Source organism: Phocoena sinus, chromosome 6, assembly GCF_008692025.1.
Source record: "Phocoena sinus isolate mPhoSin1 chromosome 6, mPhoSin1.pri, whole genome shotgun sequence".
Lineage (NCBI taxonomy): Eukaryota > Metazoa > Chordata > Mammalia > Artiodactyla > Phocoenidae > Phocoena > Phocoena sinus.
The window spans coordinates 19261424-19288241 of NC_045768.1; the positions used below are offsets into that span (position 1 = coordinate 19261424).

Consider the following 26818-nt stretch of genomic DNA (forward strand, 5'->3'; position numbering starts at 1 on the left):
GTCTGTTCTCAGCAGCTCTGGGAAGGTTACAGAGCCCCCTGCTACCCACTCACTGCTTATGCCCACCAGAGGACACAGTCTTCTCCCCGAATCAGCCGGGTGCATACCCCCACAGAACACTGGCTTGCTTCATTCCCACCTCAGCTACAGATCAAATGAATGTGTGCACTTACTTCTTCCAAAACCAAGTCCAATGTGGGATCAAGGGGACCTCAGCTTCCTTGACTATAAAATGGGTACATTTTATACCACTCTATTTAGCTCCCCCCCCCCGCAAAGTTACCTCTTGATGGCTCTTCCATCTCCAGAATCTATGATCTTATGGATTCACTTGGAAGGAATATCCAGACCAATTCCTAGAGTGACCCAACTTAGGTTACGGTCAGCAGTGGGATCTCTGCAAAGGTGGCAGTGGTAATAATCCAAGCTTGGCTTTGGACACAGGACCTTTCCTTGCGGGGATCTGTGATTTCTGCTTGCTCTCAGAGATATATGGCAGCCAAAAAGTGAGCAGAAAGGGGAGGGGTGCTACAAAGACCTGGGTACTTCCAAATGAAGTTTTCAAACAGCTACATCCGGAGGCACCAATTATGCAGTGATTCATTTTTTAAATGGTATTTTGAAGTGGAGATCATTAGTAACCACAGATGTGATGCAGCTCTGCCCCCCAGAGAATCTATCTACTCTATCTGTCTAAATTCCAAGTCTTGGAACGTTGAACCAGAATGGTCCAATACCATCTGCCAAGTCTATTCCCGTTCATGAAGTACTCTTACATCACTATCTCATTTGATCTTCACGGTGGCTGTCAATACAGATGGGGAAAAGAGAGGGGCATAAGGATTTGTACAAGGTCCCAAGACCATTATGGGGTTGGGCTGAGACAAGACCTCAGGTTTTCAGCCTTCAAGTGCAATGACAGTTGAATGATTTAGCATGGGTTCAGGGGCCAGACAGGTATAGCTATGCACCCAAGTTATCTTGCAACTTTGACTGAGGCAGTGTTCATCCTCTCTGATCCTCAATTTTCCCATCTGTAAAAAAGAAATATTAGCTGCCTCAGAGGGCAGAGGTGAGGATGAAGTGAGGGATCGTGTAAATCTCCTAGCACTGTGCCTGAAACAGAAGAGGTTCAACTGTAGTGGTCACATACACACACAGCACACACACCACACACATATGCACACATATGCACCACACGTCACAAAGGCACATGCACGGCATACACGTATCACACACCCACCACACACATATGCACACATATGCACCACACGTCACAAAGGCACATGCACGGCATACACGTATCACACACCCACCACCCACAGGCAACACGCGCACACACCATACAGGACGCACACCCTCCCTGCATCCCCCCACCATACCACTTCTCGACACCCAACCTCACCGCCAATTCCTTCCCCTTTTTCTGAGTTTTATGGCAGGCCCAAGTTTATATGCAAATTTAACAGATCCCAATACACTCTGCAGGAATTTTTGTTCAGAAGATCAGTGTCTCCAGATTCCTGCTCTCAAACAGTATCTTTGGACCTGTCACCAAATTTCATACTGCCATGAGCTTGTCTCCCTTTGGATCAGTCTCCACATTTGTGGGCTCTTCCTTCCCAGATATCTGGTAGCATTTCCAGTTTTTAGCAGGAGCCAATATTATCAACTCTTTTGAGTCATTCTACCACAGTCCAAGGGATCCAGCCTCCCCAAGGCCCAGCAAAGAGACATTTTTCTGATGAGGGCTTCTGAGCCACAGGCCTTGCTGAAGAGAATGAGCAGCTTCTCAAGCTGGAAGGCGTTTTGTGGCTGAGTGCGATTGAAACTGAAGTTGCTTTGTGCGCGCGCGCGCACACACACACACACACACACACACACGTACACATCAGAGTAGGGAAACCATCATTTTCCTACTCACCCTCTGACATCAGCCACCTTCTCTGTAGCTACAGTTTCTCTTCACTCACATTAATCCCTGGCGATGAAAAATGAACCTCTCCCCCACCCGCGCTGCTGCCTTTCGCCTCACGCCCCCAGAGAAGCATTTCTTCATGAGGCAGACGGTGAAGATTTTTTTCCAAGTCACATGATCCGGGATGCAGGGGGAGAATCCTTCTTGGAACAGAGATGGGCCCAGAACCGAATCAGATGAGGAGAGATAAGGTGTGATGTGGGGAAGACTATATAAGAATGGACGCAGGGCTGCAGCAAGCACTCAACCCACTGGCCCCTTCTCAAGACACAGCCATGCATGTGCCCGCAGGCTCCGTCACCAGCCACTTGGGAACCACTGGCCGCAGTTATTTCTACTTCACCACGGCCTCACTGGCTCTGTGTCTCGTCTTTGCTGTGGCAACCATTATGGTGCTGGTAGTTCAGAAGACGGTAAGTGGACTTCTCTTGTTTGCCTTTCCTTTCTGATTTATGTTCAGTTTTCTCCAGAGAGAGACTTGGAAATAAACTTAAAAAAGAACCTCTATCATGCAGAGAAAGGGAGCAAAGAAATGGGAACTTAACTCTCTCAAATAGTTTGGCTTTTGGAGAGAAAATTTTGTTGAGCCATCATCTCCAAACTTTCTAGGCTCACAGGAGCCAAAAGAAGGGAGAGGAGCTCTTAGCCTTGAGAAATTAATATTTAAATGTTGCTGAGCCAGAGCAACATTTCTATCAAGGAAGGAAGTGAAAGGAAACTTGGTAACACATTTGTACAACTTGGTGTCATGTCTTCAATGCCTTCAGACCAGATTCCAAGGTTCTCTATTCTCTGTCTAAATGTTCCTGAGACTTCGGAGGCCTCATCCAATGCTAAGAGCTTTTTTAACCTGGAGCTAAGTTTCAGAGGCCAAAGTCTATAAGGGAAAGAGGCAAGAGAGAAGACCAGGGCTTCTTAGAGCTTGGGCATTTCAGCGTTAAAGCTCACAAGACAGACTGAAAGCTTCCTCCTGAGCCACTGCTTTGAAGAGCTTAGCTCTTCCACAAAAACATAAACACAGAAGCAGAACCTAGAGATGTTTTTCATATCTGTTCCCTTGAGACTGCTCAGAATTCTAAAACTACAAGCAATTACGGGTACACACTGTGAGGCCAAACGGTCTCAGGAAATTCACCTTTTTTTGAAGTAAATGGTGAGATTTATTGTGAAAACAGAAGAGATGAAGGAGGAAGCTTCTTTATATTTTAGGAAATTGGTGTTTACAGAGAATCCACCAGCATGTATTTTATTGAAAATACTGTACTGATAGTATATATTGCTCATGAATTTTTTAATGAAATAATTTTGATAGTTTATGAACTGTACCCCCCACCAACCTGCCAGAGTAAGTACATTTCTATTGTTCCTTCAAAGCTCCCATTTTTTATGGTATCATAATCCTGCAGAATTTGTTCTGGTTTCCTTCAGTTGTCTTAGGCTAAATGCTCTTTAACTTATTGATTGCTAAAAAGAACGAGGCTTTAACAGGCTTTGGTATCTGTTTCTCAAGTGTCATCAAGCTTGGAAATTTAAATGAAACTTTGAGGCTCATATCTCCACAAAAGTGAAAGAAAACAGAATTGCTAGCATTTGAGATTTAGATTGTAGAATTTATGAAGGTCATCATTTAATGGGCTCATCTACATCTACTAGGAATAATACTCTTGCAAACATTCTACGACACTTTTTTTTTCTTTCTGTAGAGGCTCTATAATTTCTATAATTCTAATCTGAAGTAAACCAGAGGTGTAACATTTTATAGCAACAGCCAAAGCAAAGAAATTAAAGTGGTCTTTGAAAAGTTCTGTAGTTAAAGGTTGCAGCTAGAACTGCTATGAGACAGAGAGAGAGAAAAGGAAGGAAGGAAGGAAGGAAGGAAGGAAGGAAGAAAGGAAGGAAGGAAGGAAGGAAGGAAGGAAGGAAGGAAGGAAGGAAGGAAGGAAGGAAGGAAGGAAGGAAGGAAGGAAGGAAGGAAAAGAGAAAGAGATGATGGGGGTATAAGGTGTGGTGGTAACATATAAAGCTAGAGAGAGCTCCAGAATGGTCCTTATTCAAATCCCACCTTTGTATGAACCGATTCTTTCCATGAAGGAACGAGAGTGGATCTTTCTCCCTCATTTTTGTAAATGTGGAAAATGAGGAACAGAAAGGGGACAGGGCTTGACCTAAGTCGTCCTGAGAAAGTGGTAAAGACTGCTTGATTATTTAATCAGGACACCATTCCCTTTGACGATACAGCCAGCCACAGAAGCACTAAGAAACTCTGTTCCTGCTCTTCTCTTGGGAGCGCTATCTTCTTGGCATCCATCTCCTTGACTTAGCCTCACGTTGGGATATGAAAAGATTCACTTCAAAATCTGATTGTTGGCTTTGGTGTACTGTGATTTCTTAGCCTGAGAAATGTCAGTTACTTGCGTGAAAGAACTGCGACATTAAAAGTGAAGTGTTTTACACATACCATTTCCAATAATTTGTTCAGATATTAACTGTTAGAAGAGCTAAGAAGAGAGAGTTATCCCCTTGAGCTTGAGCTATCAGGAAAGGCTTCCTACAGGAGGAGGGAATGCAGGCTGGCTTTAGGACAGGTACAAATGACAGTGAAGAGACAAATGAAGAGACTCTAACAGGACTTCTGATAAAGAAGTCAATGGGAGATAACCAAGGACCTTAAACTCATATCCCAATTATTAACAATGGAATGGATTGGTGGCCACATAGCACTCTGCTGTGAGGGTGGATCGGGGCAGGGGTGAGAACCATGAGAATGGTTCTGTTGGCCTAAGAGGTCACAGTTCTAAATAAAAAGGCACATGCACAGACAAAATTTAAAACAAGCTTAACTCATAATATATAATAAGCGATGGAAGGTAGGCACATAGGGCTACCATGAGACCACAAGTTAAGGAGACAAAACATTTTCCCAGGCAGATCTAAGAAAAACTTCACTGGAGATTGACATTTCAGTTTGGCTCGAGAAATGTGCACAGTTTCAAATGGGTGAAGGGAGATTAGAGGAGAGAGCTTTCCTGGCCAGTGGAACAGTGTGAGAAAAGTGATGGAGAAGAAAAGTGAAGGGCATGTAGGAAAATCAACAAAGATCGCCTTGAGATTTGGCTTGAAGACCAAATAACTCCAAGGCCAAATTCCTTGGGGGAGGCAAAGAAAGAACTTAGGTTTCAACCTCAAATACTTGTTGAGCATCTGCTGTGTACAGGACATTGTTCTAAGTAATGGGTATAGAGCCTTGATCAAAGCCAACAAAATCCCTGCTTTCATGTTACTTATGGAACTTATTGCCTACTGATGTCTTAAGTCTCTGTGGTGGCTGTATTTTATTTACCTTTAAACTATTATATTTATTTAAAATATTCTATTCTTGTGGTTTAAGAAAAGTAAATAGTAAACAAGGGAAAAGAAAGAAAAACAGAAATCTCTCACACTCTCCCCACCCAACCAGCAATCCCTCTTCCCTGAGATAATGACCATTAACAGATTCTTCCATGTCCTTCCAAAAATCTATGCTTCTACAAATATATAGCATACACGTCATTATAGTAAACTCATAAATTTGCACCTTGCTTTATTGACTTGACAGTATATCTTGGAGATCCTTCCATGCCAATACATGGAAGTCCATCTCATTCTTTAGAAGAGTCACATAGTATTTTATTGTACTTCATATTTCATCTGTGCCTAGTGAAGGACACTCAGGTTTTCCTCTACAAGTTATGCCCACTGTGCACATCTGCAAGTATATCTGTGGGACAAATTCCTAGTGGTGGTAATATAACGTGTTTTTCATTTCTATAAATTATGTAAATCAGCTTCCAAAGAGATTGTGCCAATATACTACTCTTGAGGAAGTAAAAGTCGTACCAACAGAGACAGATCTTCATGAGAAAGACAGAAAATGGATTTCTTACTGAGTAAGCACAACAGACTACCTGCATATGTGTCAGGATGAAATTTCACACAATTCATACGGCAAAGAAAGAAAAACAACAAAAAAAGAACAAGAATAAAATTTCTCGTATCTCCTCCAGAGACAAAGGGTTATATATAGGTTATATATAGGCTACAAGGTTGACACCAGAAGAGACAAAGGGTTATATATAGGTTATATATAGGCTACAAGGTTGACACCAGAAGAGACAAAGGGTTATATATAGGTTATATATAGGCTACAAGGTTGACACCAGAAGTGTTTACAGTTCAAGTGGCTCTGAGGTCTTCAGTCTTAGAGACATCTCTGTTACAAACCAGGAGCCTGGACTTATCCAACCCCTAGAGAGATCCATTTACAGTCCACACAGTTAGCAAGGGCTCATTATGTCCTCTAGAAAGAAGAGAAAGCAGCTGCCTTCTTTCCCTTTATCAGCAAAGAAAATTCCTTTTTAAAAAAAATTTATCCTTACAATACCACTCGACTTCCCCACCAAGAGTGCAGTATAGGGGTAGTGACTGATGGTCATGGTGGTAAGGTTTTCTGGTTTGCTTTTCAGCCCAAAAAAATATAGGGGAGAATTGAAATGACCTGTGATTCTTCTCTTTACCCAAGTTACTCTCTCCAATGCATTCAATTTATCAATCCAAAAAAGGCCACCGAAAATCTTCTCCAGGGAAAGCCCTATGTTGGGCTGTGAGGGAAGGACCCAAGTGGGTAAGGCAGGACCCTTTTCTCCGAGAATCTCTAAGTTGGAGAAATGAGGCCCAAACACTCAAGAGACTGAATTTGGGGCAGAATGGCACTGAATGCCATACCAGAGGAGAGGAAGACAATTTCTGCTTGGGATGAGGGAAGGCTTTGCAGAAGAGCTTAGAAGGGAAGCTGAGCCTCTTCTAAGAGTTAGAAGTATCATGTCTTATGCCCAAAGTTTTATTTTGAAAAACTTTAAACCAACAGAAAAACAGAATGGTAAACACCCATATAACCTTTCACCTAAATTCACTGTGTTAATATTTTGCCATATTTCTGCTCTTTCTATATAAATGAAAGTAAGTTTCAGATAGTGTGACCTTTCACCTGCATGTGTTTCAGCACCCATTTCCTACTTACTGCAGTGCCATTGTCATAGCCAAGAGAGTTAATGTTAATTTGGCAATATCACCTTATTATAATATATAGTCCATATTTTAATTTCCTCCACTTGGTCAAAAATGTCTTCTACAGCTGTTGTGCCTTGTTTTGTTTGTTGATCCAGAATCCACTCTCAGGTTATCTGTTCTAATCTAGAATGTTACTATTTAAAAGGTGGTCCTGGGAGCTTGTTAGAAATGCCAAGCCCCATTCTAGACCTGCATTTTAATAAGGTCCCTGGTGAAGCACAGATCTAACAATCTCCTCTGCTTTTTGTTGCTTTTCATGGCATTGACTTTTTCAAAGCGTCAGTTCTGTTGTAGAATAGTTTACGTTTTGGAACCGTCTTAGTGTTTACTCGTGATTATATTCAGATGAAACATTTTTGGCAAGAATAGTACACAGGCGATGTTATATACTTCTTATTGCAGCAGAGCTAGAGGCATATATGTCAGGTTGCCCCATTACTGGCAATAATGTTTAGTCACTTGATTCAGGAGGAGACCACTGGCTATCTCTTTAGTAGAACACCGTGTTCCTTCTTATTAATAAGTAATCTATGGGGCAATACTTTGAAGACATACCAATATCCTTCACTCCACATTTTTGGCATTCTTTGATGATGACCCTCAACTGAGTCAGCTAATGCACTGAGGGTTGAAGAATGATAATTGTCTAATTCTATCATTCTTTTTGCATTTATTAGCTGACATTCTTCAATGGAGAAGAGCTCTCCATTGGAAGGATGGTGGCAGGTGGAGATGGTGCCGGGCATTCCAGGTGAGGCAAGAGTGAGGAGACGCACAGCCTGGGAGAAGGCGAGCCCAAGTGTGAGGACAGGAGTTGCAGGGCCAGAACAGAGGTCAGTCCAGACTGCACGGGGGAGCAGCAGGACTCAGAGCTAGGTGGCAAGAAGCACTGATAGAGGAAGATGAGAGGATAGGAAGCCACCCTATCAACAGACTAGGAAGATTTCCTAAACACATGCATGAGCTCAGCTCCGCACTCAGCCTCCAGAAGCCATTCCCCATTCCTCGGGGAAGGAAGGCCTCAGTATCCTGACTGCCTGCTGAGTAACGTCTTTAAGCCCTTGTTTTTCAAAGTGTGGACCCTGGCCCAGCAGCACAGGTATCATCTGGAAGATCATTAGAAACACAAAACCTAAGGGCCCATCTCAGACCTACAGAATCAGAATTAGCATTTTAACAAGATCCCCGGGGGAGAAGCACTGCTTTAAGCCACTGTATTCCAATGACCACTTTGACTGACATTACCAAAACAAAGGCTGCCAAGGAAAACTTTCTATGACCTCCATCCACTTTCTCATGGAGTCTCAGGAGAATTTCCTGCCCCAGCTTCATCCTGCCCTACCCTAGAGAGGCAACATGGCTTGACATCGAAGAGCATTGCCTTCCAAGTCAACACGCCAGAGTTTGAACACTTCCCTTGCTATTCACCATCTTATGGGACCTTCTATAATCATTAAGTCACTTCTCTAAGTCTTAGTCAATCACTAACTCTTGGGGTAAAGATCAAATAAGATAATGCATGTAAAGCATATAGCCCCCAAGGATTAAACACCCTCATTAAGTGCTTAATCACGTTCACTGGAAAATAAGAGAGGCATTCCTGGCAAAGGTCTCCATGGCCCACCTTACAAGATGTGAGGCCACCTGGCATATTCCAGATATTAGTTCCTTTTGGCCATTTTCCATCAGAGAGGGTATCTTTTTTCAAAGTAAATTTGGGAGCTGACTCCCCTGCTTTTCAGCCCAGATAAAATATAGGGGTGAATTGAAATGCCCTGTGATACTTTGCTCTGCAAAAAGAAATAAGACTTTCAAGGTATTGAGGCAAATTAAGCACCTCATTAGGAGTAACCAAAATAACTACAGTTTTCAAGTACTTGCTAACACTCTATGTATAATATCTTATTATGTCCACAACAACCCAGCAGAGGGAAGCATTATTAGCCCTGTAATCACAGTGATGAAAGGAAATGGGAAAACAGACTCCTAGGCAGGGAAGATGATTGGAACAGGCCATTTCACCTGGAAACAAACAAGTTAAATGTGACAGTTCCTCCCTCCACACACAGAAACATTGTTGAGGATACCCATTAGACACACGGATTCTGGGGAAATAAAGAGAGAGAGAGAAGTACACTTAAGGAAATGTACCTGGTTGGTAACCTCGGAGATGAAGTTTCCTGAGCTACTCGATGGAGCTGAGAATGACAGCTTGGGAGGGTCCATTCGCTTGTGTCTATGTCTAGCCTATGTACGTTTACCACAAAGCCAAGTTGCTAAGCAAGGTAGTTCACATTTCCCCAGCCGAGACCCGGATCCCCAGGCTAGGTATGGGAAAATATTCTAAGACTGGGAGGTACCTTACTAAAGAGGAATAGATAGATGAACAGCACTGAGCATAGCACCTAGGGTATACAGAGTCCTCAACAAAATTTAAGTCATCATCTCTTCATACCCTACTTCGGCACCTCCAAAAACAAGGACTACTAAGGGGCGGGGGGCCGGGGAAGAATGAGCTTTTCTATCCTTGGCTTCTGAAGACAGCCTCTCTCTTGGGGTATAGAGCCAGGGAAAGAGCACTGGAGAATTTCAGTCTGGGATCTGGGATTCCACTGACTCATGAGTGTCTCAGTCTCCCTGCCTGTGAAACTTAGCTTGATGGACTAAAGGATGTCTTGGTTCCCCTCTGGCCCTGATTCTCTGATCTCGTCTACCATGGGTAGCCAAGGGAAGCTATGGAGACCTGTCCTCATCCCAGGAGCTCTTCAAGATAGGAATAGTCACACTTCTGTCTTGGATGTCATGGGTCCTGGGAGAAGGTTCAAGCAAGAGGATTCTTTCCTGTACTATGAAGCTTTGTTTCTGACATCCTCCTGTCTGAAGCTAGAAAACCAGAAAGCCCTCAAATGGCAGAGACTCCCCCTGTACCCCCAACCCCCCATGTAAATTAGATCTCCTTCCAGATATTATCTCTTACAACCTCTCTACTCACATTGTGTCCTGTGGGCCAGGAGCACCGATGTCACCTGGGAGCTTGTCAGAAATAGACTCTCGGGCCGCACCCACACGTGCTGAATCAGTACTTGCGTTTTAACGAGCTCCCCAAGCGACTCACATACGTGCTAAAGTTCAAGAAGTACTAGTTTGAAACACTCTGCCTCTCTCCTGGCAGCTCTTGCCACAACTTGCAATTCTAATTAGATAGTTACTTGTATTTCTTAAATGACTGCTTTAATGATCAAGCCATAAAATCCACAGGATGTCTTCCAATGACTAACTTACAGCCTGGCACACACCAGGTGCCCAATTCAACATGTGCTGAATGTATGATTCTCTGGTATTTCCCAACTGCCAGTGGCCGCTGCGATGGCTCCACGGGGACTGCTGCCCTGGCAGTCTCTCACTGTCCCCGGACATGTTCCTGGGCAGCCAATGAATTCAACGGTCTTAGCACCACATTTAAACGTAGACGTTTTTCTTCACGTATTTGCACATCACTCTAATTGACGGACATGCTTGGCCGTAAACTAGGTGTTTATCATAAATTATGAAATGCTGTTTGTTGTCTCACAGAGGCAACCGGGAGGGGAATTTTTGTGACATCAGGTTCTCCTTTGAACTACATGTGCAACTGAGAGACCACAAATGTACAGCATTGTTAATTAGGTTAAGAGCTTTCAACTAAAGCAACAAAATCATAGACTGTCAGAGCAAGGAGGAAAGGACCTTCCAAGCCAAGTTCACTTCTTTTCCCTGATAAGCCGAAGCTCCCAAATCTATACTGACTTCCATCTCCAGATCAGTACTCTGCCGGGGCTTTGCCTCGGGAGTCTCCCTCGGACTCACTGCCACACATCTGGGCTGGAGAAGAGAGTCACTGATCAGGAGAGCTGGCAATGGAAGGCAAAGGACAGAGCCCCTAGAGCAATGGTAGAATAAAGAGAGGACTCCAGATGGCCCTAGGTGTTCATACAGGACACTAAGAAAATAAGGTGTGGGAAGCTGCTAACTTCTTGCTCCGTTAGAAGTTGGGAGGTTGTTTTCATCCTTGTAAATGCTCACATTTCTCTAGGTCTTTATTAATATTTCAATCCAATGCACTATAGGAGATCCTGACCAGGAGAGGTCAAAAGATAAATAAGACACTTCATTCCTTATTGGCAGGACAACTGAGGGGTGTCTCTAATGGCTGAGGTGGGTAGAAGCTGGGGGGAGGCCAGGGAGGAAGCTAGTCTCTGAAGAACTAGGGGTGAAGAACTGTGCCCACCTGCTTCTGTTGCTCAGAGCACCTGAGTAAGACCTCCTTTCATCCCCTCCACTCCCCAGCCTGGAGGCCCTCCTTCAGAAGACAATCCGCTATCAGAGTATCTGCCATCAACCTCTTACTTAACTATGTAAATATTTATGCATACATCTATGCTTATTATAGAATAAATAACATAAAACATGTGAATATTAAAGTAAATAATATACATTTATGCTTTTTATATATTTATAAATATTTAGATGTTATAGTCAAATATAAACTTGTAATAAATCCATGAGAGCAGGGACCCGATTTAATTATTTTTGGTATCTTCGCAATACTTGGCACGTAAACGTTCTATTAATTCAGAATTTCCAACCACAGGAGAAATAGAAATGTACCTTCCTAGGTATGTTTACAACATACTTTCACTGTTTGCTGAATCAAACATAGAAAAACAAACCCCACATATATTTATATAATACACTTGTTTGCTCTTATGTTAATCAGAGTAGGAAAAAATAACACATGTGGTGGTGAAAACAAAAAGCTCTGGACTGAAAGTTGAGTTGCAGGTTCTAGTCCCTGAACTGCCATAAACTTTACCTCTCGGCCCCCCGTTCCTCACATGTGAAGTGAGGACAGCAATCCTCCTGTTGTGTTTCTCATAAGCAGGTTGTAAAGCAAATGGATGAGGAAGCCCACTGTAAACTAAGGCAGTGAATGAATTTCTTTCAAATCTAAGAGTCAGATGGAGCATGAATTCCAAATTGCATAATACTTTGAGGACAACCAAAATGGAAAAGAAAGAGAATAGCTGTTTCAATCTGATGACATTCTCACGCTGCTTTTTTTTTTTTTTCCCCCTCTTTCTTCTCTTCCAGGACTCCATTCCCAACCCGCCAGGCAAATTCCACCTTAAAGGAGGTAAGACTTTGGAATGAGGAGTAAATGTGCAGGGACGCATCCATAGCACATCACAGATGATTAATAACCAGAAACATCATGATAGTGTCCAACAGAAGAGTGGGCGGAGGCGGAGGCGGGCCGTCAGGGCAGAGCTGATGCATCTCCATTCACGTGAGCAGCCTCTGAGCTGCGCTCACCTCCCCACAAGTTCTCCCACCGGCCCTCAACTCTCCCACTAGTGAAAACTGTACCTCTGGCGTAGGCTGTCACACGGACACAGAGAGGAACACAAGGCAGCGCTGTGTTAAGAGCTTAGAATCTGGAGTCAGGCAATGTGGGTATGAATCTTGGCTCTATACCCCACCTGAGAAACTCAGGTCCTCATCTGTGAAATAGGACTAATCATACCCACCTCATGAAGGTATTGGAGAAGCTGTCAGATCTCTTCCAGATATTGCTTGGCACGGTGACCAACACATAGTAATCATTAAATAACTGGTAACAGACAAAATGCATAACGAAGCTGAGGGCTTGTGAAACAGACCTCCCCACCCCTCATATTTCCTATCACTGAAGTCACTAATTCATGCATTGTCTCTACGAGCCCCAGACTGGTGATATGCAGAGTTAGGTTAACATGGAAAATGAAAAGCTTTGGCATCATCTGATGAATGTTTTCATTGCACAGAAGAGGAAAAGTAAGACCAAGTGAAGGGTCTTGTTCAGAGTCATATGAAGTCAAACCTAGAACCCAGATGTACTCATCTCTAATCCAGTGTTCTTTCAACCCAAAATCTTTAGCCCCATCTCAGTCCTGTAACCCTCAGAACCTAGCTAGCAGCTGGATCACCAGACAGCTCAGAGAAAAAAAAGTAAAAGAGAAAGAGTGGGTCATTATAGGCACCTGGATAGAGACACCAGGTCATGCTTGGGGCCAGAGGACGTAAGTGTCTGGACACAGCTTCTCACAGCAGCAGCCATCACACTTGGAGTTTCCTTCAGGACACCCGTAGTCATGCTTCTCCTGCTATTTGTCACCCAGAGACTTAGAAAGTAAGGGCAAAATCCCCTAAAAGGAGCAGCATTCTGGATCTTTCAAGGCAGACTAATAATTACAGCTTTGTCAACAATAGCTTAACTTTGGCTGGAATTACTTAGCATGTGACCTCAGTTCCCACAATGCCTCTGTAGACGGTCACAGTGAGGTAAAAAGGAGATGGCATAATGCAGAGGTAAGCAAACTTTTTCTGTAAAGGGCCAGATAGTAAACATTCTAGGCTTTGCAGGCCATAAGAGTCCCTGTTGCGAGTCCACTCCACTGCTGTGGTGCAGAAGCAGCCACAGACTCTGTGCAAATGAGCAGGCGTGGCTGCGGGCCCACAAAACTTCATTCGCACAATGAGGTGGTGGTCTGGATGTCACCCACAGACCAGGGTTTGCTGCCCCCCATCATGGAAACAGTACCGGCTTTGGATTCAGAACACGGAAGCTTGCAAGAAACCAAGCACACTGAGTAAATGTCGTTTTCCCTTCCCCAGTCCCACTGTTCCACAGCCATCCAGAGTTTCCAAGTTTTGACGAGAACTTCATTTTTCAAGACGGGGAGATGGATCTTTAGGGACAACATGACCCCAACGACACGGACAGTTTTGATCAGGCAACACAACCTCAGCCATTCTGGGTCTCAGTTTCTGCACTTCCATCGTAGGTCACCAACTACAGAGGTTCTAACCGGATCCCCCCTTTCCCATGGCCAACTATGCTTTCCTCTGAGAGCACCTCCTTTTCCACAGTTTTTTTTTTTTTTTTTTGGCTGTGTTGGGTCTTCGTTGCTGCACGTGGGCTTCCTCTAGTTGCGGCGAGCGGGGTGTACTCTTCGTTGTGGTGCGCGGGCTTCTCATTGCGGTGGCTTCTCTTGTTGAGGAGGATGGGCTCTAGGCACGCGGGCTTCAGTAGTTGTGGCACACGGGCTCAGTAGTGGTGGCGCATGGGCTCAGTTGCTCCGCGGCATGTGGGATCTTCCCGGACCAGGGCTTGAACCCGTGTCCCCTGCACTGGCAGGCGGATTCTTAATCACTGAGCCACCAGGGAAGTCCTCTACAGTTTTTTTGGTATTAAAATGTCCTTTCTTTTACAACATGAAGCTGATATAGATGGGAATTAAGTTGGTTTGCTTTTAGTCAGAGTTATTTTGTTTGTTTGTTTGAATGGTCACAAGGCAAAATAATAAGTTGCCCATTGTATACTGGTAACTGAATTTACATTTTGGAGTAATTATTTTGGTCCATAAAATTCAAAGTTTTGGAAGCTGTGGACTAGATCACTTATCAGATCGCTTCTTATATGGGCCATCACTGTAGATATCAGAACACAAACTAATCCAAAACCAACCGCAGTTTACAATTCAATGTTTCTGCAACCAGGTAGAAAATGCTAATAATTCTCACCAGGGCCATGAAACTTTTGTTAAAGACCTTCCCACACCTCCCCTGGATTTATATTAGCCTCCATCCTGTAAGCAAACAACAGGGGGATTAATAGTCCCATTTTGCAGATAATGAGCTGAGGCCCAGGGAATCAAGGTGACTTGCCCAAGGTCATCTAGGGAGTTGATGGCAGAGCACGGATCAGAATCCAGGGCTCCTCTCTAGCCCCCGGATGATGTGCTTCAGCCATAAAATGTCAGTGACCTACTGTGCGTGGTCCCTAGCTTTCTCCTGCTTTTAATGCAAGTTTCCACTTCTCTTAACTTGGCAAACTACAGACACAGTAGCAGGGTGAGGTGGAAAGAACACTACCTTGGAGCAAGGCCTGGGCTCCAGAACTGACCTTCACACCAGCAGGCTGTGTTTCTCTGGGCAAGTCTTTCCTCCTCTTTGGGTCTCGTCTATAACATAACAAGAATGTACTGAATGAACTGGAAGGGCCCTTCCAACTTCGATGCTTTGTGATACTCCAATCTTTCATTCATTATGGAAATATAGAAAAGTCTAAAAAGATTATTCCTAATAACCTTGAGGAAGTCTGCATACACAGCCTTCTCCCCCAACAAACCCCTCGTAAACAGGCAGAAACAGCAAACTCCCTTTTGAAAAGCCATTGCAAGACATTCCAGGAAGAGAGGCATCGTCTCCCAGAAACTCCAGGGAGGAAGCCCCAGGGGTCAGCATGTGGTTTGTCACTGGGCTGGAGAAGAGCAGAAGCCAGACGCTTCCCGGGGAGACCTCTGCCACCAACTGATGGAAACTGCCCACCATCAGCAGGAAGCCAGCAGCAGCCCAGAGGCTGGAAAACAGGGCCATGTCCGTACACTAAAGTAATGTAACACAGGATGACACTTAGCTGCAGGGAAACCACCGAAAGCCAAGCCTTTTTTTGTAATGAAAAGATGTCTGAGTCTCAACACAAGCTTCCCACTCCCAGCCAGGAGACTTGTCACTGGCAGACTGCTACCTCACACACACTCCATCGTGCCTAGGACTCAGTGGCCCATGCGGGGGCCCAGCCGGGACTAAGGCTAGGAAGGGCAATGGGAGGAGAACATTTTCCCACACGCTTCTCCTCTTCTCTGGCAAGTGCAGTCGTGAAGGACTCCTGCACAGAGCCACTACGAGGGTGAAATGAGACAGCAGATACGACCCTTGTCTGCCACATGGTCGAGCATGAGTCCTCTGGACACAGAGTCCAGGCGGGCTGGGCGAGGGAGGCTTGTACTGCTTCTCGTCACTTCTTGTTCCAGTCTCCTGCCTCCACAGCGTTTGGACTCTCACCTATGCTCGTGTATGTGCCTTACTTGCCCAAACCCTGGAACACAGCCCCCTATGCCTGAGGTCCCCAGAGTTCCAGAAGCACCCGCAGCTGTGTGTAGCAAAGCTGACAGTAGCATTTAGGGTACGTGGAGAAGCCGGCGGGGCAGTGCCTTCCATCGTGGAGGATGAGGCAGACTTGAGTTGCAGACCCCTCTGTGCTTGTGAGGCTTCTGCGCCCCGGCCACCAGGGCCTTCTGGAGGGACTGCACTGCTCCCTGGGGTTCAGCCCTGTTGCCATGCTCTCCTTCTTCCCATTTTCACCACGCCTTCACTTCCCCTCACAAACTCTGCAGAAACTCAAATTCTACTGCCTTTACTGCAGAATAATTTTGGTCACCTTGGTCTCAGCCCCAGGCCTTCCTAACTTCCCAACAACAAAATATCAGTTCTTAGCTGTACTGGAGGAATTCTGTAGACAACCTGTAAGTCAGTTTTTCTCTTATTCCCTTACTAGGTATGTGTGAGGATCTGGTGCAGTGAAAATAATAAACAATGATGGGTCACTCACCCCGTGCCACGCACTGAGCTGAGCGCTTCGTGATTCACGCGTACAGTCTCACAACAAGTCCGGGGGATAATCAGTAGCCCCTTATTATTTATAAGTAGGGAAACCAGAGCACAGAGAGGTTTACCGACTTGACTTGCCTAAGACTGCACAGCTAGCATGGAGTGGGGAGACCTCAGAAGGCAGGCTGACCGCCTTGGAGCCCTTTTGCCGAACCAGGATTGTATGGTCAGATGCTGAGTACAACACAACTGTGCTTCCTTCCGGTGCCCCTACCAGTCCTCCAAGGCTAGGAATCCTTCCAAGGCTCTCTGCCACTTCCTGAGCACCTGCTCCTGCAGCTGTCTTTCTTCTTGGCACTGAAGTATGCTCTCTGCTGTCGAGCTTTGAGACAGACAGGGCCACTAGCGCAACCGCACACGTGGGTTTGCACAAGAGGTGAGGTGGTAGGGGGCACGAAGGGCCCACAGCAGGGGATCTAGAGGCCAAATTCAAGCCCCAGGAGTCATGAGACCTGGGATGATTCCTTCCTCCCCACAGCCTGCCAGTTAGAAGAGTTTGTCTTTCCTGTGAATGTCACGTGGCCCCTAATATCCCAAGGTTCCCTGGAGGCCCTGAGGAAGTGGGAACAGTGGACAGACCACGTGAAGTGGTCCTGCACCCCTTCTTGCATTCCCCACCCTCAGCCTGAATTCAATCTCCAGCTGGGGATGAGGTACAAAAGATAGAGAACTGGTCTGAACTTCGGAATACCTACATTCCAGTCCTATGACTTGAACTCCCAGGCACTGGAGTTTCCTGTTTTTGAAAATATCAGGCATGAGGCGGGCAAGCCAGCTGTCCTGACCTAGCATGGATTTTGCTCTGAATATAACATTCCAGGAATCAAATATCTTGGGATTCTTTGACCATTTCACCATTCTAACAATTTGTAATTTGTGCATGGCTTGGCAAGCTACCTTTCTCCCCATTTCCCCTGCTAAAAAGAAAATGTGGGCATTAAAAGAGATCAAGTAAGTTAGCTCTCTAGTTGTAACTGGTGAACCCACCCCCAGGGAAATGATACAAGCTGCCCATCGAAGGCGGTGAAACTAAACCAAGGAGCTACCTACTCGCCAATGCCCCGCTAGCCCTGGTGTCACACACCTGGGATCTGGATGGCTGCAGCCCCACCAGGATGCTGCACCAGCAGCAAAAGAGGCAGGTAGAGAAGCAGCAGCCTCCTCCCCTAGAAAGACTGAAAAACAGCAGAGACCTCGCTTCCATCAGGTGGACTGATCTGGATCTAGATTGCCCAGTCTACAAGCTGTTGTAGTTTATTTTTCCACAGCAAGTGGGGATACCCCTGCTCATGGGGTAACTGCTTTTCAGATAGTCACAGGCCTCAAAGAGCTTACTGGCTTCTCCATTCACTTTAAACCCATTCACTTAAAGCCCACTCTTAACCTGTCTTTTGGGGTTTTTTCTGGCCTCACTGTGAGGCACGCAGCATCTTAGTTCCCCGACCAGGGATCGAACCGGGGCCCACAGCAGTGAAAACACAGAATCCTAACCACTGGACCGCCAGGGAATTCCCCTGGAGTCTTTTCAATCCTTACCTGTTGCAGTATGTAAGGTAAAACTATCTGACTTGATAGTTTTATCAAGTCTTGCCATGTGGCTAAAAAAAAAAAGAGACCTCAAAATCCTAAGTAAACTTCAAGGGATTCAAATGAATTTCAGCTTGATCCCAATTTGTACTTACTGGTGGCTTTCTATGTGCTTAACACTGAGCATGCCGTAATGGCTATTCCCCAAATGCTGTTTGTAAATCCAGGGTCACCTAGTTGTCCTTTGTTTAACAAATAGCGCATCCTGGAGTTTCTCTGTTACTAGTTGGCCTGGTGGCATTGAGAAAACGGCTGAAATGACCCTTAGGTTAAGGATTCATTTTGATTCTGAATTCGACTGATAGCGGACTCTCCCCTAGATGTCACTGTTGGGACTCTCCTAGATATTCCGCCAAAGGGAGGAACTCAGAAGCCAGGACATGGTAGATGCAGAGTCATGAGGATGATTCCTCTCTTTCTTGGAAGGATTAAAATGTTTTCAGCAGATGGGAGGAGGATTATTCACACTTCCCCGGGAGCATCAGATGGCTTCAAACACTTATGTACATAACTGAGAAACTTCAATCCATCAGATAATGCCATGAGCTCTGGTTTAATGAGCATTTCGTCAGCCAGATCACTTCATCAGCTAAGCAGCACTGCTAAACTGTGCCACTGTAACAACTAGGGAAAGAGGAGTGGGGGAGGAAGGGGCTACCATGTGCCATGCCGGCCACTTGATATCCATAATCTCATTGCATCTTTGCAACATCCATACATTTGGGTTGTTACCATCCCCACTTCACAGATGCAGTCATTGAGGGTCAGTAAGGGAAAGTGACAGGTCTGAAGTTAAAAGCCTTGACCAGAACCCAGGTGCTCTCTTTCAGATGCACTGTGTTTGTTTTGCCCTGGTATCAACCTGGAAGGTGCCTGGCACTCAGACCACATACTTTCTGGCTGGAATGATAAGTGTGGTTTGTTTTGCCCCCTTGGGCATTGCTGGATCTTAATGGAGCTCTGATTGCCCCTGACTTACAACTTGGCAGTGTTCAGCACACCCGCCTGAAGTCACCTGCTGCCATTCTCCCAGGAAGAGGGAGCCCAGAAGGCTCATTTGTGCTTGTTTTCCCAGCACCACCCGCTGTCTCATCAGTTTTCAGTCCAGCGTGTATGGTGGCCACAAACCCACTTCTTCCTACATTTAACCCTTCCTGCTACATGGAAAGACTGAAAAATGGGACTGAGCCCTGGACTAGGAGTCAGGAACTCTGTGCTCTGAACCCAGCTCTGCCACTAGCCTACGGTGGGATCTTGAGCCAGACCTTCAGTCCCTCTGGGTTGTCTCCCCACTCATAAATCTAGGGTCTTGGTTAACTTGGCATCTAATGGCCCTCTTGGGTCTAATGTTTTGAGATCTCAAGGTGGGTTCCCACTTCAGGTTGCCATTATTCTGACCTCTAGAACATGACCCTTTCAACCACCTTAGGCAACGTCTCTCTCCCTACCTCTGTCTTACGTGCGCCTGTCCAGGACGGTTTCATTGGCACATATTCCTCCCCAGGCTTCCAAAAAAAGCCCAAGAAAGTTCCATGACCCCCCTAGAGGAGGCCAAAGCTTGGGAGAACGCTTACAAATCTTGCCCATCTGAAGGCCTTGGTCCTCAGAATTATTCACAGAGTACTTGAGCTGTCCAAAAGATGGAATGCCCCACAGAAGCACGGAGTCCTGGGTTTTGGCCCTGCCTCTGTCACTGACTCATGGGGTGACCTAGGACAAGTCTGCTGGGCGGGGGGTAACATTGGGGAACACACGTGTTACACAGTTACCAAGCCTGGACCAGATGAGTTCTCAGGGAACTTCCATTTCTATGAACCATGGAAGCCGCTAACAGAACAAGGCTCTTCATAACTTCGATTGTCCCCAGACCTAAAATGCTCTGTTCTACTGATACAGCTACCTGGAAATCTTAATATGTGAAGACAGATTCCTAGCTGGGGTAGAGCAACATGCCTCAAAAGACAGACAGTTGGAGCTAGGACTGACTTTTGGTCCCCACAGCAAGCCTGGTGGTGTATAGCTGGGTCTACACAGCCTGCTAGAATCAGCTAGAAGGGCCCTTCTAGATCATCAGATTCATACTGCTCTTCATCTAGCTAGGGACATGACAGCCCAGAGAGGGACAATTCCTAGATTCTAACTCCCAGGCCATCTACTCTGCCATGATTTGCAGAACGTTCTCATTTCCCCACCCTAGTGTTTAGTTCTTCAAACTAAACCCCTCGAGACAGCAAATCTGGTTGGGAAGTGAATGAAACGGGTGTGTTTTGCTCCCAATGTTCCCCAAATTCAAAATTCCAGGAATACTATAGGATTCCTGTCTCATAACCAAAAAAGAAAGTCAGAGCATGGATTCACAGGGTGATGAGAAGCCTCAAGCCACATGACTAATGACCCATGAGACATTCATCTAGGTCTGGACAAGAGCCTCACGACCCTCACATCAGTCCAACACAACTTTGAACAGCACTAACTGGTCAAATACTTGAGCCGCCAGCACTGTGACTTACAGTGTGAGCTGTGTGTCCTTAATGAAGGTCTTCCCACTGCCTCATCTGAGAAATGGGAACAGGAGTGGTGTTAACCATTAGCTGAGTGCATCACCTCCTTAAACTTGCACGGAGCCTTCGTGTTTGGGCCCCAGAGACCCGGCCCCCCTCAGCTCTGGCCCTCCTAACAGCCTTGGCAGCTGCTAAAGGCCACCAGTGTGCCCTCCCCTGGGCACTCTCCAAGTTCAGCGGCCCCATTCCACCAATAGCTCCTCCGGTGTCCTGGTTTCCCAGCCCCTTCATTTAGCCGGCTCTAGCGATGTCATTCTTCAAGGGAGTTGCCTCTGTTTTTCCTTTCTCTTGAAACATCTAAAAGATTCTTTAAGAAAAACTAAGATACGCCATGGCATTTGACTTCAGGAAATGCAAATGCTTCAAAATAAGGTTTTTTGGTTTGTTTGTTTTTTTCCATCCTTGGGTTTCTCAGAATTACAACTGAGGTCAACCCAGCAAATATGCAAAGACCAAAGGGGAAATAAAAAAACAAGAACATGCATGTGTGAGAGTCAACCCCAGGCTTGTACTTCTACAGCCACCCATTTACAGAAGCTCACCTGACAGATGCCACCACAAGTGACATGGTGTGAGGGGGTCTTCAGCCAAGGAGTAGAGCCTGTTCCTGGTGTGATGTGCTGGCTTCAGCCAAGGGCTTGAATCTTAACCTCCCGTTCAATCTAACCTAACCTGCAGAACCAATGGTAGACTGAGGCCAGGTGCTATTCCAGCCCAGAAGGGAAAGCAAGCCAAGACTCTGTAATCACCCCACTCAAACACTGAGAACTCAGCTGACACCCACAGAGGGGAGTAAGAGAGACAGACTAGATGATCCAATTCAACATTTGCAGAGCATCTTCTGAGCTGGCAGTGGGGATAGTTAAACAGCAGTCTCTGCCCTGAGGATTCACCATCTAACAGAGGAGGTAAATACCAAACAGATGGAGGGGTCAAAGAAGGGTTCCCAGAGGCTGTGCTTTATACAAGGAATAGCTTATCAGTGAAGAGGGGAATTCCAAGTGAAATGGAAAACCAACATGGTGTATTTGGGGTCACCCCAAGGCCCCAACCTTCAGTAAAATGGTCAAAAATCCACTCAGGCATTAGTCAGATAGCCTGGGTTTGACTCTCCACTCCACCATTGACTAGCTGTGCGAATGTGAACTTTTTAAAGCCTCCGTTTCCTTATGTACAAGAGAGAAGTCATTAGAGTACCTTTCTCGTGGGATGATTGTGAGAATTACGTAAAATAATGCATGTAACGTGCTTGGCAGAGTGCCAAGAAAACAGCCCTCAGTCAATATGTATTAGCTATTATTATTGTTATTATTATTACTAGCACTACTACTACTATTGGGACAAGTACAAGAGAGTACAGGGAAAGAGGCAAAGTGAGGGATGAGACCGCAGAATTCCGTAGGGATTAGGACACAAGGGAAAATGAATGCCCTGTGGAGGAGCTTGGCCCCGATCCTGCAGTCACAGTAGTGTGAGGAAGGGGCTCCAAGCAGAGGAGAGATGCAGCCACACGTGCCTCTCTGCGATCCCTTTTGACTTGATGTTCCACGTACCAAAAAGAGAAGGCTGGGCCGGGGGGACTCCCCACCAGTAGTCAGAGCACATTGAAGGATGAACAGCCCTCGGGAGTTCCCTGGTGGCCTAGTGGTTAGGATTCCGGGCTTTCACTGCCATGACCCAGGTTCAATCTCTGGTCAGATTGAGAACTCTGGTCAGAACTGAGATCCCGAAAGCCGCACCTCACGGCCAAAAATAAGAATGGGCAGCTCTCACTGCCTCGTTGTTGTGAATGTGGCTGGACACTCCCCGAGAGCATGGGCTGCAGGCAGGACAAGAACGCTAGCTGGGGGATGCGTGAGAGATGGGATCAGAAGAATGGCAGCTGGCCTACCAGCCCTCCTCAGCCGAGAGACCTTAAGACCAGAAGCTCTTCATGCCTTGAGGGAAGAAAAGGATGAAAACTGCCCCCTGCTTCTGCTGGGGGTGCCTCTAGCAGTGAGCTTGTTCAGACAGCAGAGGGGACTCTTCACTTAGCTTTCCACCACTCCAAGGACCCCACCCCACTTTAAGGAAGGCCAGGAGGGATCTTCTCAGGCCTGGACAGAGAAGGCAATGGGGAGGATGGTGAGCCCAACATATACTACTAGAAGATCCAGTGAACAAGCCTACTAGGATGTGGCCACTTCGACTGAATGGCTGCCTAGTCTCTGATGGATGGAATGAGTGATCATCTCTGGTGACACCGTCAAAAAGGTGTCAGTGTCAGGTCTTAGATCTCCCAGTTTTACAGATTAGGGAAACCAAGACCCAAAGAGAAGAAAAGATTTGCCCAGAATAAGTTGAATTCATGAGTCTTTGAAGGAAATGTATAACTTGGTTCTTTGCATACGAAATAGTTACTATAATAAGAAGCTAAGCTGCCATCACCAGTGAATATATTTAAAATATTTTTATTTCTTAAATTCCACAATGGCATAAACATTGTCTCTTTTCCCTGCCAAGGACACTCCAAATAGCAGGCTCCCTGCTTAGGTCTCTTTGATCCTATATCCTCTTAAAATTGAGCACCAAGATGTGTTTATCTCCTTTGTCTAGCAACATGGCCCTGAGGAAGAAACCTGATTCTCTGGAATCATTTAGACATGGGGGTGGATCTAAGGGTTTCCACCAACTTGCATGATCTTGTAGCAGTAACCGGGTCTCGACATTGTCTAGGATTAGCCTTACAGGGTTATTCTGAGAATCAGATTAGCTGAAATATGTATATTTCAACTAGTGCACTCTTAAAGGAAGGGTGGCAATAATTACTTCCAGCCTTAGTGTTCTGACTACCACTGCCTGGCTGAGTGACTGACGTAGGACAATGTACTTAATCTGTCTGGTCCACACGCTTTTTTCCATCTCTCAAAGGGACGTAATAATACCTCTCTCATGGAGTTGTTGCAAAGATCAAGTGAGGTGGCGTATATAAAGCAACAAGAATGCGGCTGGTACATATAGGAACTCAGGCCCTGTCTGTTTCCTCCCCCCAACTTCCACAGTCTTTTGTAAAAGCCCAAGTGGGAGCAATCACGTTTTTAAAAACCTTCTAAGGTACTTGACAGCAAAATGAGAAATAAACAGGTTTCCTTTTGTCCCCCAAATGGAAACAGAATAGTAATCGTCTCCATCAAAGGGTCACGGAGAAAGATCTGGTGGCTCCAGTTCCCAGAGCAGAGAAAGGCATTTAACATGGGATCTCCTTATTTTTAGGGAATTGTTCAGAGGACATCTCATGTATCCTGGAAAGGGCTGCATTCAAGAAGTCATGGGCCTACCTCCAAGGTCAGTAACCGCATCCAGGAACCCAACCACATGAGGGCCACTTCCTGTGGCCTTTCTGAAATTTCTAAGCCAGAGGTCACACATAGAAGCCCACGGCCATATGTGACCTGCATGTGGATTTTGTTTAGCCTGCATGATATTTTTTTATAATTTGAATTTAAGTGCTTTAGGGGGCGAAGGGAGAGCATTACTCTCGAAAGCTACAAGGTTCCCACTTCCTCAGCCTCATTCACTGTCTCAAGTTTGCGTCCCTGGCCTGTGAGGGCATTTGTACCTCACCGCACCACCCCTCTTTACTCATCCATCTACGGGCTGCAGGCCAAGTGTGCAGTACTTTTCCTCAGGCACGGGAAGCAGGCTCTTAATCTCTGCCTCTATCAAGTTATTCATAAGGGAGCCACAAAATTGCCCTGTGCCCAGATTGACAGCTTAATGGCCATGTTGACACAGGGTCTATTTGCATATTGCAGCATGCTTCGGGAGAGAGGCCCCTTATAGATGAAATAATAAGAGGCACTTACACTGGAAGAGATGAGGTACAGAGGAGATGGCCGAGATTCTCTGAAATAGCCATTCTACTCATTAAAAAAATTCAATTTTGCAGTCAGCTCAGTTCTCATTCTTCAGCTGAATTGCAACGAGGTTTAAAGGGAAGCAATTAAAATGAACATGCCAGCTTCCCAATTCTGAAAAACACCCTGACAAATCAGTGCCGATTTTCACTTGTTAAGACTCAGAGACTTGGCTTCCGATGCCAACTTGTCAGCTTAGAGGGTCTGCTAATTCTTTGCTTTTCTATAAAACCCAGCTGGGAAGAAGCCCTCAATGTGCACTTGAGGGGTCTACAAAATTATGTCTGTCTGGCCTTTTAAAGAGAGGAAGACATTTAAAAATTCAGACAATGTTAAGGGACGTATCTTAATGTGAAAGTTAACAAATTGAGATTCTCCTGGACCTCTTGACGCCTAAACTGTTTACTAATTGAACAAAATTGGATGTTTTTTTCTCTGATACTTTGTGCAATGCCTACCAAATAGCAGTCCCCCATTGATCAAAGATTCCTTGATCAGTTGATTAAATGTCCATGATAGTCCAGAACTTATGGGGAATACAGTCCAGGAGCTTATAGTCTGAAAAGGGAAAAATAATAATTATAATAATAACAGAATGGTACAATGATTAAATGGGAAACAGTTCCGTAGGAGGTAAAGGTCTAATACTGTGTGTGTTCTGACCCTCCAGCTTTATGCATTAGAGAAAAGGCAGGGGGTGGTTTTGTACCTGTACCTTGAATACTCAGTAATGCCTAGGAGTAACATGGAAGATATTCCAGGTGGTTGAACCAGCAGTCAATATTATAGAAAACACAGGACTTGAATGGGGAACCTTGAATAAAGACTTCAAATTTTCCAATCCGCATCTGAAATTTGCCTAATAATTCTGAGGTTCTTTTGTCCTTCTCTTTCCAGTGTCAAAGCATATAAACAAAACCAAGTTGTCTTGGAACAAAGATGGCATTACCCATGGAGTCAGATATCAGGATGGCAATCTGGTGATCCAGTTCCCAGGTTGGTACTTCATCATTTGCCAACTGCAATTTCTTGTGAAATGCCCAGAACATTCTGTCGACCTGAAGCTGGAGCTTCTCATCAACAGAGATGTCAAAAAACAGACACTGGTGACAGTGTGTGAGTCTGGAATGCAAACCAAAAACATATACCAGAACCTCTCTCAGTTCTTGCTGGAGCACCTCCAGGTCAACGCCACCATATCAGTCAAGGTGGATAAATTCCAGTATGTGGATACAAACACCTTTCCTCTTGAAAATGTGTTGTCCATCTTCTTATACAGTAGTTCAGACTGAACCATCCCTCCTGGCCTTCAGGAAGAAAGCAACTCTCCACCATACAGCACTTCATCCTTCCAGATACTTGGGGAAAAAAGAACACTTTAGGCCAAGACTGAAACCACAAAGGGAATTAAATAGTACACTTCTCCTTCTGTTTCCTGGGAAGATACAACCCTGAGTTAAAAAGAGAGTTTTGAGTGAAGTATCTTCCAGATAGAAGGCAGGGACGCAATGTGGTGTGGTAAACAAAGCCACACACGGGCATCAGAAGGGATGGGTTTAGGCCCAGCCCGATCACTAACTCACTGTATGACCTGAGCTAGTCCTTTCCCCTCCCTGGAACTCAGATTCCACGTCAGAAAAATCAAGGGGCTGAGTTTGAATCTCTCCAAAGGGTCTTCCATCCCAGAAGATCAGGCTCCCTCATCACAGACCTGTGAACTAAGATTCCAGGCAATGTTCTCGAAGCCCCCGACCAAAGGAAAGCTCCCCACACTGGCAGAAAACCGATGGTACTAGCAGTATCTGGCTGCATGTCACCCCAGCAGAGTCAGGATTTGGGGACAAGGTTCAGGGCACCTTGACAAATGGTGTGAACAGTAGGATCTAAAGTGTGTAAAACTGACCATCCGGAATCTAATGCCTTCTGGGTATTTGGAAAACCACCTGACCAGGCTTGACTCCACTGCAGTTAAGACTGACAATAAGTCACCAACAGACAGCTTTTGTTTCCTGTCAGGAAAGTGCCGTGAATTCGGCAAGCGCTCAGTCAAGGTGATCAGTCATTCGCTCAGAGAAGAGCTGCTGCCATCGCCCACATAAACTCTTTGCCTGCTTCAGATACTCTCGGAGGGCTTTTAAGGCCCCACAGCATTGATGATA

General features: G+C 45.5%; 1 protein-coding gene across 1 annotated transcript; it reads left to right on the forward strand.

The window, feature by feature from the left end:
- The first annotated feature begins 1908 nt into the window (after window positions 1-1908).
- TNFSF8 (TNF superfamily member 8) lies at window positions 1909-26353 on the forward strand. Its single transcript, XM_032636432.1, has 4 exons — window positions 1909-2391; window positions 12215-12257; window positions 24016-24087; window positions 25557-26353. Exons 1-4 carry the CDS (start codon window positions 2197-2199, stop codon window positions 25949-25951), a joined length of 705 nt encoding a protein of 234 aa, XP_032492323.1. The 5' UTR covers window positions 1909-2196; the 3' UTR covers window positions 25952-26353.
- Window positions 26354-26818: the final 465 nt, after the last annotated feature.